Source organism: Nymphalis io, chromosome 8 (genome assembly GCF_905147045.1).
Source record: "Nymphalis io chromosome 8, ilAglIoxx1.1, whole genome shotgun sequence".
NCBI classification, from domain to species: domain Eukaryota; kingdom Metazoa; phylum Arthropoda; class Insecta; order Lepidoptera; family Nymphalidae; genus Nymphalis; species Nymphalis io.
This window is the reverse complement of record NC_065895.1, coordinates 10338150-10356330: the sequence shown is the minus strand read 5'-3', so window position 1 is coordinate 10356330 and position 18181 is coordinate 10338150. Positions and strand designations below refer to the sequence as shown.

The 18181-nt window shown below is 35.4% G+C and overlaps 2 protein-coding genes across 3 annotated transcripts; one reads left to right on the top strand and one right to left on the bottom strand.

The window, feature by feature from the left end:
• The first annotated feature begins 125 nt into the window (after positions 1–125).
• Positions 126–13104, top strand: LOC126770041 (uncharacterized). Its single transcript, XM_050489179.1, has 7 exons — positions 126–413; positions 674–813; positions 1108–1270; positions 1920–2138; positions 3139–3297; positions 3568–3702; positions 10393–13104. Exons 1-7 carry the CDS (start codon positions 273–275, stop codon positions 10549–10551), a joined length of 1116 nt encoding a protein of 371 aa, XP_050345136.1. The 5' UTR covers positions 126–272; the 3' UTR covers positions 10552–13104.
• An 80-nt stretch (positions 13105–13184) lies between these two features.
• LOC126770113 (probable nuclear transport factor 2) lies at positions 13185–17768 on the bottom strand. Of its 2 annotated transcripts, XM_050489280.1 has the most exons (5): positions 17523–17768; positions 17145–17216; positions 16816–16914; positions 16523–16635; positions 13185–13582 (listed from the first exon to the last, which is right to left on the bottom strand). In XM_050489280.1, the coding sequence occupies exons 1-4, from the start codon at positions 17634–17636 to the stop codon at positions 16525–16527; spliced, it is 396 nt and encodes a 131-aa protein (XP_050345237.1). In that variant the 5' UTR covers positions 17637–17768; the 3' UTR covers positions 13185–13582; positions 16523–16524. The 2 variants fall into 2 exon arrangements, with proteins under 2 accessions (XP_050345237.1, XP_050345236.1); XM_050489279.1 differs by lacking the exon at positions 16523–16635.
• Positions 17769–18181: the final 413 nt, after the last annotated feature.

The window sequence follows — 18181 nt, the reverse complement described above, 5'->3', positions numbered from 1 at the left end:
CATAGAATGTGTCTGTACCATTTTTTTTAAATAGTTCGTTCGTTCGCCAATATTTCTAAACGAAATATTTATAAGCAAAAGTGTAGTGATTTTGTTTACTCTGTGTGTTCTTGATCTGTCAAAATAAAGACAAGGAAGAGAAGAGGAGATTACGATTAACTTTATAGTTATATGATTGTTGTGTCCCAAATAAATTGTTTCATGTGAAAGTTGTATTTTATAAATAGTCCCCAAAACAATTTACATGGTTACTTTCAACCTTATCAGTCACAATGTGGGAATCACCATACTTGACTTGTTTGTTTCTGTATATATTTTCTTTTCAAATTATAGCAACTAACTCTCGTACTTCAAATATTTGGAAATTAGATGTCGAAGAAGGACAAATTGTTGATGGTAATACATTATCTCAGGTACGTACTACTTCCTATATATTTCATGATTTATATAATCGTTAGCGTGAATAATATTTAGGTCCACATTGTCGCCGTACTATATTACATTTCTATTAAATAAGCTTGTTAGCCTTGAATAGAAGGAGTTTCTTGTGAAATAATTACAATATCGTTTAAAGTCAAACATACTCAGAATCTTAAACATTTTTACTTCATAAATAAGAACAAACTGTATGAAAATGTATAAAAATATTGTTGTTTGATTATTATTATTTTAGGATGACTCAGATAAAACAAAAATTTCGGAAGAAGATGATATATTCAATATAATAACTTCAACAGTTTACTATGGCAATACTTGGACTAAGCATGGCTTTGATATGTTCTGCACTGATTGCCAGATGTTTGAACAGCAAAGGTAAAAACTGAGTTCAATTTAAATGACATATAAGCTTGTAGTATTAATAGTAAATATATTTATATTTTTTTATACATTACATAATAAGATGTGAATATACTTACTACTTATAAGTCAATTTTATAATTACTTACTTTATTAGCTTAGTTAAAAAAAAAAATTGTTAAATTCCCTTTCTATTCTTATGCTTATCTTTATAATAAATCTTAAAATTGAATTTTTAAAAATTCACATTAAGCAAGTATATAAGAAAGTACTGAGAGAGTATTATTAAGTAATAAAAAATTGTCGCAGGGCTAGTGGAGAAAATGGTGAGGAAACTTCCCCATCAGAGACCAATGGTAGTGATATTGACGATGAATACTTGGACTGTGGAAAAGCTGTTAACTTTACATATTATGACAACCTAGTTGGGGTAGCTAGGCGCCACCGGCATCCTAATGTACCTGAACCCCAGGTGATAAAAATATTTACAATTAGTCAAAGGAGATCAATACTAATAATTAATTTATATTATACTTAGTTTCTTGTTTATTAGAATTGTAATGATTCATGTAATTGTTAAATGTTTTAGTATTATTTTTTTAATTTAATTAAACAAGCAATAACTCTTTGCTTAGCTGTTTATGATGTATCTGAAATTAAAAATATCTTGAAAGTATATTAATTCAAAAACAATTATAATAAAGAACATCTTATTTTGACGAGCCGGTTGGCGTGGTTGGTGGATGCTTGCCTTTCACGCCGAAGGTTGTGAGGTCGATTCCCCCCCAGGACATACTTGTGTGCATGAATATGTCTGTTTGTTCTGAGTCTGGGTGTAATTATCTATATAAGTATGTATTTACAAAAGAAAAATAGTATATGTAGTATATCAGCTGTCTGGTTTCTAGTACAAGATTTGTACGAGGTTAATTTGGGATCAGATGGCCGTGTGTGAAAATTATAATAAAGTGATATCCCCAGGATATTAGTCCTGGGACATTTTTTCACTTTATTATTATTATTATTGTTTGATTTTATACTAATATAATTCTTTGTTACATATTATACTAACTTTTTGCTGATTTTGTTTATTATTAATTATCTTTTAACATAATTTTCAGGTTGCCCTTATTTTCACAAAGAAAAAATCATACAAAAATGGTGTAACAGAATTAGATATAAATGCATTAGAAAGACGTCTTAAAAAGGCTAAAAGAGAAAAACCAAAGTCAGTGCAGCTTTACAATCAGATTGGTAACTACTGGAGAATCAAAGGTGATACAAGACAGTCAATTGAGTGCTTCCGGAGAGCACTCGCTGTTTCACCTTATAATGCAGAAGTAAGTAATTTGAAATTTATTTTCTACTCACTACCCATATAACTCTGGTTTACTCGGCGCACGCCAGTCGGCATGATTTTTTCCAACATATTCAACAAATATCGCAAACTTTTGAACTACATGAGATGGCCTGATTTTAAGGTTATGGTATCCTTTCTTCGGATTTCACATAACCCCAAAAAATTGTCATCTTAAGTTCCTCAACTCCTCTTCGAGCTAAGCCAGTTGTTCGTCGAGTTGTAACAGAGTCAGTCAATGTTGCCGGCCTACCGAAACCGTTGTATTCCTAGCCAAGGTGACCACGAGAGAACTAGGGGCCGTTGCTAATAGGTGTGCCATCGAAGTTTTGCTCGTAATAACCACGCTGGGTACGATTTATGTATGTATGTTATGTATTATGGTATACCACCGGCGGGATGGTGATCGCAGGGCATAAATCGTCAGGTACTGCTGGCCGTCACTGGTCTTCGGTATTTAGCTACGCCTGTATGGAATGGTTATTTATTGAGGTTGGCTGAGAGCACAAATATAAGGGGGCACAACTACACTACGCTGCATACTATACATATGCTGTGTAAAGAGTGCTGTGTGAAATATTTTTTTCAGTCTTTCTAATTAATTATTTTATGTGTTATAATCAAACCCAGATAGATAGAGATGCAATTATCTTACTATACTGTACATAAAGTCGAGATGGCCTAGTGGTTAGAACGCGTGAATCTTAACCGATGATCGTGGGTTCAAACCCGGCCAAGCACCACTGAATTTTCATGTGCTTAATTTGTGTTTATAATTCATCTCGTACTTGACGGTGAAGGAAAACATCGTGAGGAAACCTGCATGTGTCTAATTTCATTGAAATTCTGCCACATGTGTATTCTATCAACCCGCATTGGAGCAGCGTGGTGGAATAAGCTCTAAACCTTCTCAAAAAGGGAGAGGAGGCCTTAGCCCAGCAGTGGGATTAAGAGGCTGTTACTGTACCATACTGTTTCTACAGGTGTTGCTAAACCTAGCACGCGTGCTCTTCACGCTGCAGTACTTGGACGATGCGATCTTCCTCACGCGTCGTTCCTTGGAGGTGCAGCCGCCGGATCGCAGTACTTGGCAGCAGTACTTTACATTGGGCGAGATATTTAAAGCGTATGGACATTATCAGGTAAGAATATTATTAAACATACCTTTACCACCTTTTTTTCAAACATCGCTTACATCGCCAATGCGCCACCAACTTTGGAAACTAAGATGTTATGTCCCTTGTACCTGTAATTACACTGGCTCACTCACCCTTCAAACCGGAACACAACAATATCAAGTACTGCTGTTTTGCGGTAGAATATGATGAGTGGGTGGTAGACGAGCTTGCATAAAGCCCTACCGCCAGTAATTTAATATGATATAATTACCAACTTACGATTTAAATCATCAGGAGGCAGCAGTGCACCTAAAACATGCACTTGACCTGCGGCCTGACTTTGAACCCGCGCTGGTCGCGCTAAAAGACATCGAGAATATACCAGAAGCGTCGGTACACGTGTATACGCTCCTCATCATTGTTTGTTTGGTAAGTTATACAACTTTTCCAATTGATTCTACTATAAGCGCGATTGATTTTAAATGCATCGTTTCACGTTGCTACAGTAGGGCTATTCTATGGGCTATTCGCGTGGTAAGAATCCCACATAACCCAATTACATCAGTAAACCAGACAACTGATATACTACATATACTATTTTTCTTTTGTAAATACATAATTGTTGTACTTTTGTAAGTAGATAATTACACCCAGACTCAGGACAAAGTGACATGTTCATGCACAGAAATATCTGTCCTGGGTGGGGATCGAACCCACAACCTTCGGCGTGAAAGGCAAGCATCCATCGACCATGCCAACCGGCTTGTCGAGATTACCGTTATATTAATACAGGAAAAATGAAATAATGACCGTTTTTTTGTAAACATAGCTTTAATTAATTATTCTTGTTAAATGATGATTTAAAATTGTTTCTAGGAGCCTACTTTAATAAAAAACATTTTTCACAAGTGGGATAACAATAGAGTAAATATATTATCCACGCACTTAAATTCAATTTATATTCTATAATAACTTACGGCCTTATTTATAAACGTTGCTTAGTTAGACTGTTTATGGTGACTTCTCACTTCTCGGTGTGTGAAAGAAACACTGATTTTTCTCTTTCTGTCATTATTAATTTGTCATTCGAAAGAAGAAGACACAGTATTGTGTAAATAATTAACCACTAAAAAACATTTATAAAACCGTTAGTTGATTTAAGTTAAAGTTAAATTGATACATTTTTATGTTTAAGTTTGGCAACAATATAACAAAAAGCGTATGTTTCATTTTATTATACAAGTTAATTGCAGTTCATAGGTATACTTTTTTTTTCTTTTTTTTATAGAATAACAAGGTGAACGAGCATATGGGCCACCTGATGTTAAGTGGTCACCAAACGCTCTTAGACATTGGCATTGTAAGAAATGTCAACCATCGCTTATAGCCAATGCGCCACCAACCTTGGGAACTAAGATTTTATGTCCCTTGTGCTTGTAATTACACTGGCTCACTCACCCTTCAAACCGGAACACAACAATATCAAGTATTGCTGTTTTGCGGTAGAATATCTGATGAGTGGGTGGTACCTACCCAGACGAGCTTGCACAAAGCCCTACCACCAGTTTTCGTGTTTCTAATTGTATTTTAGACAGCGCAAATTCTATTGCTTTTTTTATTTATTGTCTAATGATTTTAGTGTCTCCAATACTTTCTACGTCTATAATATTTGCTTATTTCACATACAATTATTAATTATTTTTTAATTCTGCAAACAACTTATAGAATATAATAAGCGAAAATCGAGATCAAAATAGGAAGTTTTGGAATTTAGTAACTGTTTTAAATACTTTTATGCCTCAAAGGATCGTCGCATTTCTTCAACAATGGGGTGTTTACTAACTGCACTTATATTTAAACAATGAATTACGTGATTATTAATAACAATACGAAGTATATCTTAAAATAATGACACATCCTTTGATGATATAGTATAATACAACCATGGATGCTGAACCATGGATGCTACAGTCAGTTGCAATAATAGCCTACCTTTGATCCAGCTTGATGAATCCGAAGTCATTAATAAATTAAAGAATTTAGATATAAATAGGGGTTCTGGATCTGACAATATTCCGCCTAATTTTATTATAAACTGTGCCCAAAGTCTTGCTGTACCACTAACAATTATTTTTAACAAAGCATTAGTCACCGGAATATTTCCTTCTAAGTGGAAAACTGCGAAAGTAGTCCCTATTTTCAAAAGTGGAGAAAAAAATTATGTAAAAAACTATAGGCCTATTTCAATCCTTTCTATCTTTGGTAAGGTGTTGGAGTCTCTAATATATCCATATATTTACAGTCATGTTAAATGTTTTCTTAGTACCCACCGGCATGGCTTCATAGCCGGTAGATCTACATGCACAAATCTAGTAAATTACTCCGAAATCTTATTTGAATCTGTTGATAGGAACAAGAGAGTGGATGTTATCCACACAATCAACAGCCAATCGTTGTCCACTGCTGAACATAGGCCTCTCCCAAGGTGCGCCAAAGCTCCCTGTCCTCCGCCTTCCGCATCCAGTTGGTGCCCGCCACCTTCTTAAGGTCGTCGGTCCACCTGGCTGGAGGGCGCCCTACGCTGCGCTTGCCGATTCGCGGTCTCCACTCTAGGACTCGTCTGCTCCAACGGCCATCGGTCCTACGACATACGTGACCAGCCCACTGCCACTTCAGCCTGCTAATTTTGCAAGCTATGTCGGTGACTCCGGTTCTTTTCCGGATAATCTCATTTCTTATCTTATCCTTCAAAGATACTCCGAGCATAGCTCGCTCCATAGCACGCTGAGCGACTTTGAATTTGTGGACTAGTCCCGCAGTTAGTGTCCACGTTTCGGCACCGTATGTCATGGCAGGTAAGACGCATTGGTTGAAGACTTTCGTCTTCAAACATTGCGGTATAGACGACTTGAGGACTTGACGAAGGTTGCCAAATGCTGCCCATCCCAAGCGAATTCTTCGATCGGCTTCCTTCTCGAAGTTGTTCCTACCGACTTGTATTATCTGTCCTAGGTAGGTATATTCACTAACAACTTCGAGAGGTTTCCCCTCGACGTATATCGGTCCCGGCACGACATGCCTATTGAACATGACCTTGGTCTTGTCCAAGTTTATACCGAGACCGACACACCGGGAAGACTCGCCTAGGCTACGCAGCATTTCGGTGAGTTGTTCCAGCGACTCTGCTATGATGACGATATCGTCGGCAAATCGAAGGTGTGAGATGTACTCGCCATTTACATTGACTCCATACCTAGTCCAATCCAGCGTTTTGAAAACGTCTTCCAACGCGTTGGTGAACAGTTTCGGGGATATTACATCCCCCTGTCTCACCCCTCTGCGCAGTTGGATCGCCTTCGTCTTACAGTCCTGGATGTGGACAGTCATTGTAGCGGCGTTGTACAGACATCTCAGTACCTCGATATATCTCCAATCGATATGACATCTCTGCAATGAGTCGAGCACTGCCCAGGTTTCGATGGAGTCGAAGGCTTTTTCGTAGTCCACAAATGCCATACACAGCGGCTGATTGTACTCTTCGGTCTTCTGCACAATCTGCCGAACAGTATGGATGTGGTCCACGGTGCTGTAGCCTGATCGAAATCCGGCTTGCTCTGGGGGCTGGAACTCGTCAAGTCGTCTGGCGAGACGGTTCGTGACGACTCTTGAGAACAGCTTATACACGTGACTCAGGAGGGAGATTGGTCTGTAGTTTTTCAAGAGGGTTTTATCACCTTTCTTGAAAAACAGTACCACCTCACTCCCGCTCCACGTTTCCGGGGTCTTGCCATGTTGGATGACGGAATTAAAGAGGCTTGCTAGCTCTTTCAGGACCGGGGTCCCGCCTGCCTTAAGCAACTCTGTTGTGATTCCGTCATCTCCCGGAGCTTTGTTGTTTTTAAGCTGTTCTAGAGCCGCCCTAATCTCTCCTTGGTCAACGACCGGGAGCTCCTCGGAGTAATGGCGCATAAGAGGGGCGCGCTGGTCATCAATACTGATTCCCACGGGTTTATCCGATCTTGAAGAGAACAACTGCCCATAAAACCTCTCTACTTCTCCGATAATCTCAGGCCTAGAGGTAACGACCCCACCATTTTCAGTTTTAAGTTTTGTCAGACGCGGCCTCCCAAACTTGCGAGCGAACACTTTCGATCCCCGATTTTGCTCAATCGCAGCCTTGATGGCACGGGTATTGGAGCGTCGGAGATCGCGTCGCGTCAGCGTTTTTATTGTTCGGTTTAAGGCCTTATCTGACAAAAACGATGGTAGTTCTCGTCGTTTTCTCATGAGCTCGAGTGTCTCAGCAGAGAGTTTTGGTGCGTTGTCTCTTCTCTGTGGCGGAAAACACTTGCGGGATGTGTTTTGCAGTATTTTGACCAGCGTGTCGGTTCTCTCATCAATGCTGCTTATGGTTTCCAACGCGGTGAATTGATTTTGAAGTTCCATTTGGAACTTTTCGGAGCCTTGAGCAGCTTGGAGCATGGTAGGTCGGAGAGTAGACCTCATCATTCTCGATCTTTCGGCTTTTAAGTTGATATTTAGAGTGCCTCGAACCAAGCGGTGATCACTTCCGGTATTAAACCTGTTGATCACTGAAACATCTCTAAATATGTGCCTTTTATTCGAAATGATAAAGTCTATCTCGTTCCTTGTCACGTTATCGGGGCTTCGCCAGGTCCACCTCCTCTGCTTCTTTTGAAAGAAAGAATTCATCAAAAAAAGCCCCTGCGCTTCGAGAAAGTTTACCAGCATTTGCCCCCTGTGATTTCTGCAGCCCAAGCCGTAAGGTCCGACTTTTGATTCACCGCTATCTTGTACTCCCACTTTAGCATTAAAGTCTCCCATAACAACATTGTAGTGGGCCCTCGAGGTGTCGTTGAGGGCCTTTGCGATGTCCTCGTACATCGCTTCGACCACATCATCAGAGTATGTCGAAGTTGGCGCATATACCTGTACAACCTTCAGGGAGTACCTGTCGGAAAGTTTTAGGACAAGGTACGCTACCCGGTTCGACACACTACTGATTTCCACAATGCTGCTAATGAGATCCTTTTTGACTAGAAAACCGACACCACCCTGGGAGAGGTTATCACCTTCGCGGAAGTAGAGTAAGTTACCGGACTCTAGAGTTATCGTGTCCTCCCCCTGTCTTCGGACTTCAGATAACCCCAGTATATGCCAGTTTATATGACTTAACTCTACTTCTAATTCGGCGAGGTGATGGTCCAGCCTCATCGAGCGTCCATTATACGTTGCCATTTTCAGTCGCTTTATACGGTAGCCTGCCGTGAACCGGTGATTCTTAGCACCCCCTGCCCTGCCGATACCGCGACCGCTACCTTGGTCGGGCCTAGCGGGCTTGCCGGTAACTGGGGGCCTTTTTTTGGGCGCATCTGCCATTTAGGGAGGGGTTTGCCCATACTCGCCGCGCTGGGCAGGCGTGTTGGCGAGCGCAGTAGGGGGTAAGATGTTTATGGGAGGGGGGACGCTGCTGCCCATCCCCCCTTTTCCCCGTCCCTCAGTCGCCTCTTACGACACCCACGGGATGAGATTGGGGGAGTACTGTTCTAAGCCGGTACTCCACGGCGAATCCGTGTTATCCACACAGACTTAAGTAAAGCATTTGACCTGGTTCCATGTTCAGTACTAGTCTTGAAGTTGTCCAATTATGGTATTGTCGGATCTTTACTGAGATTTCTAGCATCATATCTTACAGAAAGACATTTTTATGTTGTTGCCGGCGGTTATGAATCGGTTGAATGCGATGTTAAATCTGGAGTCCCACAAGGGTCACACCTGGGTCCGCTGCTCTTCAATATATTCATAAACGATCTGCCTAATTGTTTTAAATATTCTACACCATTTCTGTATGCTGACGATGTCAAACTTCTTAAAATGATTGAAGAACCAAATGACACTATTCTTTTACAAGATGATCTGACAAGATTATACCATTGGTGTAATGATAACGGCATGAGACTTAATTCAGTAAAATGTTCATGGATATCATTCACCAGGAGTTTAAAAGAATTTCAAACGAATTATTACATAGCTGGTGCCCCTATTAAATCTGTGGACAGAATTTCAGACCTGGGAGTAATCTTCGACAAAAAACTAACTTTCATACCTCATATTGATGGTGTAATTAGCCGTGCCTCGAAAATGTTAGGTTTTGTAATAAGAAATGGAAGATTATTTCGAAATCCTAGAACAAAAATTATTTTATTTAATAGCTTAGTCAGGAGTATACTGGAATACGGAAGCGTTGTTTGGAGGCCACATTATGCAACACACTGCCTAAGACTTGAGAGGATACAGAAACGTTTTCTTTATCATCTTACTTTCTCGTTAGGTAAAGGGAAAATACTTCCTTCTTACAAAAAAAGATTGGATTTTTTCAAAATTCTTTCACTAAGTGATCGGAGGGATTTGTTGGATTTAAAATTTCTTTATAAAACACTTAACAACAACTATGATAACTCGTTTCTGATATCAAAAATTAAATTGAATGTTCCCATTAGATATCCACGTAAACCAATAACACCATTAGTAAGACCTTTCCGCAAAACTGTTTTAGGAAGCAATTCACCTGTATCTCGCTTATGTGGAATTTTGAATGAGCACAGTGCTGTTTTAGACCCTTTTGGAGACTCATCAAACAAGTTTCACAAAAAAATATTGTCAAAATTGTCAGCTAACTAATTTATTTTGTTTATATTTGTATTTTATTATTTTACTATTATTGTTAATTCTTGTCATTTTTAACCTTGATTTACTAACAATTAATTATTTATAAGTTTGTCATCTCCAACTTTATCTTTGCAAGTGGTATTCACCTTAATAGGTAATGCATTTAGTTTTAAGTTGTATTAAAATTGTATACCTTTGTACGTGTTGATGTATTTACCACTGGTGAATCTTAAATAAATAAAATAAAATAAAAAATACAAGTATTTCAAAGAAGAAAATCAATTTATAAACTAAGTACGTATCATTTGATGTTTTAAATCAGTAATTTTGGAGTCAATGCAAAAAATATTTTCTTTTTTTTTACGAAATACAGCTCAAATGTTTTTAAATGAATCGTACGTTGTGTAATGTGACCGCTCGATCGAGCAGGTAATGGGCGTGCTGCTAGTGATACTGTCGTCGGTGGACAGCGGCGGCGACTCGGACGAGCATAAGACGCAGCGACACTTCAACCGCGCCATGGCCATGCGCTCGCTGCGCGGCGTCGCGCTGGCCAGCGCGCGCGGCCGCAAGAAAGGAGGCTCGTAAGCGCCGCGACCACGGGAGCCTGAGTTTACTACCTCTGCAAGTACCGTTCGATTCATACGTTCCTATTCGAACCACGGATTTACAACCACTGCACTCGATATGGAACTTAAACGATACACACCACGACCCAAAGGTCCGCAACCGCTGTCCTATTGTCGCGTGTCTGTGATTCGTTAAACTTCGAATTTGATTCCGATTTCAATACTAAGCGACACCAAATCGTTTGCCGGCAAATGCATTCGATCTGAAACTCGGTGTACCGCGAGCCAAAGGTACGCAATCACTGTCTGGCTGTCTCATGTCTGTGATTCGTGGTTCATAATAAATTTTCGATTTCAGTGTTAAGTAATTCCAATTTTGAATACTTTTTTTTAGATGTTTTCAAATAAATCGTGGCTCAAGTCAAAATTTTCCTGTCTCGTTTATTCTTGGCCATAATAATAACACGGTTCACGAGGCTTGAATCAATACTTGTGGGAAACGTACCTTATCATGATATCCGTGTGTGACAGTACTTACTGATGAATGCTCAAATTTTAATTATTTATTCTTTTCTTTTTTTTTAATTAATTTGTTACGACCTAGTTTTACTTATGCAATACGAAATTTGAAACATTTGTTATTTCTACAATTTTGTGATTGCCGATTTCTAAAACTTAGACGTTTATAACAAAACCTTCTTTAATATACTTGAGTGTTGCAAGTTATTACAAATGTGTAATTAATATGTCATTTACGTACCTATTATGAGCCCATTAATGTTTCGTGGGCTGATAAAAACTAGTACAAATAATATTGTTAAATGTGTTCCACAATGTGCCTAACATAAAATCATAGTATGCTTTTGCGGCAGTGTGTACGTAAAATCAACTTTTTTTATTTTAATACTAACAAAAATAAATAAATAGTGCAAGTAATTTAAAAAGACTTAGTATTTGTAACACTGTTAAATTTTCAACTTCAATAACAAATTAAACAATACGTTCCGTTAAAAATATATATAGTAAAAAAAGCAATAAATAAAAGAAACGTTATAGGGATAGTTTTCTCTACATTTTCCATACAAGTCGTTTTTCTGTTGTTTTTAAAGCTTATTTCCAGTATACACAAAAATCAAAGTTATTGATTTCTAATTGCTCAGACGATAAACATTATATATAATATTGTTATTTTTTTTTTTTTTAGATTTATTCGTAATTTTTTGTTAATGTTGTGAAATCCAAATTATTTGTTTTTACTTGTAAGAGATTCTAAACTCAGGCTAATTAACAACGTACAACATTTAATCGCTTGCTGAGTGCAAATATAAGTAACGTTAAGAACTAATGTTACTAAATATTTCGTGTTATTCGCTATTAATACCCAACGGCGAGCGCTGACGCGTTGTAGTACTGTTCTATTAAATTTTCAATTAATTTTTCTATAACAAAAATAACCCTTATTACATTAAAATAACGTTACACTGTACGGAAATAATTGGAACTTAAGAATATCATACTTTTATAATTCAATAAAAGTACTCAAAATTTAAATGTTTTTTTAATGTCTTCCCTGTAATAAAACAAGGGGACAATTCTACGAACAAATTGTTACTTTATCGCAATCGAATCGACGCGTAATCGTTGCCGTTTATCCGTTTCCCTATTCTTTAATTTAATTACTGATTATTGGTATAAAAAATAACATTTTGCTTTTGATGTAACGTTTACATAATATCGTTACGTTTCCGATTCGATAAATGGATTCTTGTGAAAAGAAAGAAAACAATTATTGCGAATAATCTGAATTTATAAATGCACGGTGTAACTGTTAATTGTATTTTTACTAATTTCAATAACTGTGTTTTTGAATTAACAATAGATGCTATGACAAAACTGCTAAGAAATGTTTATTTAACCACAATTTTTAATAGAACAGTACTAGCAAACAGAGGCTAAATGGCTTATGTACAAATAATCTTTATATGATACCGACCGATATGGTCTTGCCATATCCGATTTGATCTCCGCTTTGTAGTCTTCAACACCTGGAGGTAGATCGTACCCAAAGTGGTGTTCCTTTTAGCAGTACATTGATCGGTGTTAAGTTTTAAACCAACATTATCCAATTTTTTTATACATTTGACACACGTTTACGTGTTATTGTAAGATAAATTACAATATATTTCTAGAATGTAGTTCGTTCTATATTATTGATAATTTCGAATGGATAAGCTCGATTTTGGTATTGTAATAAAAACTGCTACGTACAAAGGAAACAGCCCCATACATAATGTAGAGGAAGACTCAAACCGTTTTGGCTCGCCAGTCTTGCAAATGAGCGTTATACTGCAACCTAGTCATTCACTTGGACAAGTTTGGTCTACGGAACCGTGTGTAATTCATAGTAGTGCATGCAAGTAACTTGTTAAGTGTTCGTAGCGTCTAAGGATTTTAAAGTTGCAAGTCTTAAAAATCTGAGACTGGAATTTAAAAAAAAAAAATGTACCTGTTTTCAGTGGTCTTTTGTTAATTTTTGACTATTTATTACTTAATACATGATTGTCTTAGCATCTATGTTTGTTTCATTTAACAAAATATAACCTCAGAAATGTCAATGAAGAACCAAATTGAATGTAAAATAAAAATGGTAAGTTAAAAAATAATGTATTTATTATAAAATGTATACATGTAACTGAAAAAAAGTCTGCCTTTACATTGACTAAAGCAATCTGGATAATTCATCTAATGCCAGCCAAAACATCGCCGAATATAATATAATGGTGAGTTAATTTACAATTTCAATTTCGTAGGCAGTGAGTGACCATACTAGCTTCTTATACCTAGATAACCAAAACAAGACGCAGATTACAGCAGCAAGAAAAACATTAGTCATAACCAGTAGAATATGTTTTAGCAATATGATACAATAGAAGGACTTAAGCAACGTCGTGGATGCCGAGACGAAATATATCGTGCTGTACAAAGAAGGAGTCTCCGAGTGGCTTCAAAACAAATGTCTGCATGTACGGGTGAGGAGGATCGTCGTCGCACTGTAATAAAACATATAAACCATTAGTATCCTAGTAATAGTAATCCTCACCTATTTCGACTAACCTCAGAGGAAGATATTATTAGCATCATAAACAAAGTTGTTCTAGGACTTAATAATTTATCAGATTTTAATTTTATATAATATTTAAAATATTTAACTTAATCCTTCGGCAGTAGCAAACAAAGAACGACAAATAAACAAACTGCAATGCGGACACCGGAGCGTCGCTTGTAAAATGCTTTAATTTTTCGATCTTGCACTTAGATCTACTTGTACTGTTACTTGAAGGTCGGCCTATTGTGTATGTAATAATTTACTATTAAGGGACTGTATCAGCTCAGCAAGTAATTTTATCACGTGCTAACAAGTTACAATTAAAATTGGACAAGGGTAATGAATTGTTTAGTTTTTATTCTACGGCACTTAATACTGTAAAATATCCAGGTAATTTCAAGTTAATTATTAATAAATAAAACCACTCCGAATTTTTACTATATATCACAATGCACGGGAGATATAACGTGGCTGCTTCTGCACTACTAATTACAGATCTAAAGTGTCAGAGAGAATAACAAAAACTTGATAGTTAACTTTTTCAAAATCTATAATGTTTTGCAAGAAGTCATTGAACAAATATTATTGTTTATGGTGTTAGTCATTCTATATACACTGGCATTGAAAATAATATTGCATTGTCAATGTCAGCCATGAGGTCAGTCCCTTGTGTCTATATATTTACTCTTTGTTTATATATATAAATAGTTAAGGAGGAAAAGGATCTTGAACATGACAATATAATATCTCCTCCTGATGAATAGTATGATATTTAAAAATTAGAAAAATAAATTCGTTCTCTATATTAAATTGAAATGAGTTAACCACAAGAAGATTATTTTCTAGAAGTATTTCCTATGATGTTAGTAAATTAGAATTATATGAAAAAACTATCTTACATATTATAACAAAAAAGAAAACGAATTGTCTCTAATGACATGTTTATTAATACACCTGTCATTGTGGGTGTTTAATGGTATTAAGTGTAAACATTTCAATGATTTAAAAAAAAATGTATACAAGCAAAGTATATGTTTCCTTCTGCATTTATAATGGTAACCATTTGATTGTGGGTTAGTCAATATAAACTATATCATTTATAACAACTTCGCTGACATTCAATACGCCATTTTTCATGAGATTATATAAGATTGATTTATTCGAGATCTCAACCAATGAAATGTCAAATAATTAAATGCTAATATTTTAATTTGTGTACCTTATTATGCTATTTTTAATTACTTGAAGTTAATTAGAATGATTGAATTTTAAAGACTAACAAAATAAATTCATTTAAATCTATTGTTTGAATAACTTTCCAAAATCATTTTTAAATTTGTATTTGTAAGTAAAAAAAAGTAAGTAACAGCCTGTAAATGTCCCACTGCTGGGCTAAGGCCTCCTCTCCCTTTTTGAGGAGAAGGTTTGGAGCTTATTCCACCACACTGCTCCAATGCGGGTTGGTGGAATACACATGTGGCATAGTTTCAATGAAATTAGACACATACAGGTTTCCTCACAATATTAATCCTCTTTCGTTGTATGAATGACTACTAGGTGTCATTCATTTGTACATGTTTTGTTGTTGTAAAAATTTATAGTATATCATTATTTATTTTATACAAAGCTTCCTATAAATTTTTTCTTCATTATTAATAATTTCTAGAAGATTCTCTCAATCATTTAATGGTTCGTTAGTATCCCTTAATGACAATAAAATATAAGTACAGTAAAACAAAACCTGTCATTTTACTATTTGTGTGAGTGATTGAATCGACTTTTATGTTTGATGTCATATATGTGCCACAGAAAACAAGCCACGCCAAGCCAACCCAAAACAGCTGTTTAGGTTTTGTCTTTAAATAATAATTTTACTGATAAAAGAACTTATTGGCATGTAAAGTGCTATGAATAATAAGTTTTAACATCTTTAAATAAACTTTTTCTTTTTTAAATATCTGTGCTTAAGTAGTGATTTTATTATACCCTTCCTTAAGCTAATGAATACTTAAATTTTTTTTTTTTTTATATAGAATAGGAAGGCAGACGAGCATATGGGCCACCTGATGGTAAGTGGTCACCAAAGCTCTTAGACATTGGCATTGTAAAAAATGTCAACCATCGCTTACATATCCAATGCGCCACCAACCTTGGGAACTAAGATTTTATGTCCCTTGTGCCTGTAATTACACTGGCTCACTCACCCTTCAAACCGGAACACAACAATATCAAGTATTGCTGTTTTGCGGTAGAATATCTGATGAGTGGGTGGTACCTACCCAGACGAGCTTGCACAAAGCTCTACCACCAGTAAATTATTGATGTGAAATATAAATATTTATTTAATGATTTATTGGGCATTAGTTCAATATTCATAAGAAGTAATTTAATTAAACTTTATGAATGCAGCATTAAATCTACAAATACAAAACAAGACCATATGAAAATAATTGTAGTCATTTCATAATTTAATGAATATGAGAATTATCAACTTCACACTTAAAAAATATTGTAATGGGTTTAATTTTTACGTCTGAATATTGACAATTCCAGGTTTTACTGTTCTCCATCAGTTTGACAATTTTAGAAGAATATGGGTTTGTGTGGTATATGTGCATTTTTTATAAAATCTTCAGTTTTTTTTTCAGATCAAATGATTGTATCAATTGAAAACCTTTATCATTGAAAGACTAACTGTATAATCAAGTATTTCATTTTTTTAATGTGTTTTACTATTCCATGAAATAAAGTTTAATTGGCTTATAAAAACAAATTAAATGCTCAAACTGATAAGTTAATTATCAGATCAATAATGCTATATTATTATTTACAATGTGCAAACAAAGCCATCCACAAGCTTACTTTTTCTTTTAAGTAAAATTACCCTTAAACATCATGTAGTGCCAGCCTGAACATATCATGTTCAACATAAAATGAGTTTCCTATTGGCTTCAACACAAATGTTTGGAAGTATGCATGTGGTTGATCATCATCTGTCTGTATAAAACAGCCATTAGATCATTAATTAAATTAAAATATGTGTTTTACAATTAATATAAGGCCTAGTTATATAAATATATTATACTTCAGAAAGCACTTTACAGTAGGTGACCATATAAAATAAAGTATTTTAAATATTAAGTCTTATTTCAACTTAAATTCTAAAGTATAACATACCTGCAGTCGACCGAGAACATTAATTAAAACTCCACCGTCAAACATGGGTTGTGAGTCAACAGAAGTTATAAGTCTACCGATCTTTTGAAATGTTAAACTCTGAAAATAAAAATGTACTGATTATTTTTATTACATAAATATGAAGTTTAAATAAGTTTGTCATTCACTAAAAAAATAACACTAAGGAAATGTACTTCTCAACTTAATAATAGATGAAGATATGTGTCATATATGAAATGGTTATGATGTTGCGATGCAAATATAATAAATATAATTTATAATATATTTTTTAGAAATTAGTCAGTAAAAAGTTAAAAAAAAATACCCACATTAAGCTTGTCCATAATCTTTACAGCACCTTGTAACTGAACTCCTTCAAAAGTCATAAACGATGTTTCAACCTGAAATAATTTGAAAGAACTTAAAGTAGTTGCATTTATTTTTAATAAATTTTATTTTAGAACTGTAACATCAAAGTGACATTATACTTGAGTAAAATGAAAAGTAAAGACAGATTTTACAATAACAATATACTAAAATATCCGGATATGTCTCATTACAAATGCATTTTGCTTTGACATTTTCGGCGGGAGGTTCTCGCTTAACCTTAAAATATTTCGATAACGATATTAATATTTGACATTCTACTTTAAAAGAATTATATTATACAATCTAAATCTATTTTTTATATAGGTTTTATAACTTACATTGTACATATTAGCGAGACTTGGTCGCTGTGCCGGATCATCGAACAATGTGTAATATTGTTGTACGAAACCTTTTCCAATTGCATCGTACTGTGGATTTAGTGCCATAGACATGACTAGTTAGTCCCAAATATCACTAAATGTCTTGAAATCTCTATAATTACGGAAATTCAGGCCTGCGGAGGACCGACAGCATACCTTTTACACAGCAAATATGGCAAACGGTTTTTAGTGTTGCTATAATGCTATTGCTACTTTTGGATTGATGATTCATTACACAAAACAAATTTTAGGTACATAAGAATACCTATTGTGTATTAAGTTAAACAAGAATTTTTAAATTTCTATTTTAATGAGGCTAATATATAGCTGTATAGTTTTTAATAACTGTTTTTTGTAACGACCTTTGCAAAAACTAAATGCCCGTGAACCAATTATATTAAAAAATAAATATAAATTATATAGTTAAACCTATTTTCTTACTACTACTTCTTCTTTATACTAATTGTATATTTATTAAATAAAAACAAATGAAGGAAAAGTATCAAAAGTGATAAGTGATTTATGGTATGACAGTCAGAATGAGGATAATTACGAAATATCTGGAGTAGGACAAATGAATGATTAGAAATTATGTTTACTGTATATAACATCAAGTT

Coding starts and splice junctions, on each gene's coding strand:
- LOC126770113 (XM_050489279.1), bottom strand. CDS start 17,636: ATGTCTATGGCACTAAATCCACAGTACGATGCAATTGGAAAAGGTTTC. Junction 17,217..17,522: donor GTCTCGCTAATATGTACAAT/GTAAGTTATAAA, acceptor AAATTATTTCAG/GTTGAAACATCGTTTATGAC. Junction 13,583..16,815: donor ATGTTCTCGGTCGACTGCAG/GTATGTTATACT, acceptor GTTTTATTACAG/TGCGACGACGATCCTCCTCA.
- LOC126770041 (XM_050489179.1), top strand. CDS start 273: ATGTGGGAATCACCATACTTGACTTGTTTGTTTCTGTATATATTTTCT. Junction 1,271..1,919: donor CTAATGTACCTGAACCCCAG/GTGATAAAAATA, acceptor CATAATTTTCAG/GTTGCCCTTATTTTCACAAA. Junction 2,139..3,138: donor TTTCACCTTATAATGCAGAA/GTAAGTAATTTG, acceptor CTGTTTCTACAG/GTGTTGCTAAACCTAGCACG.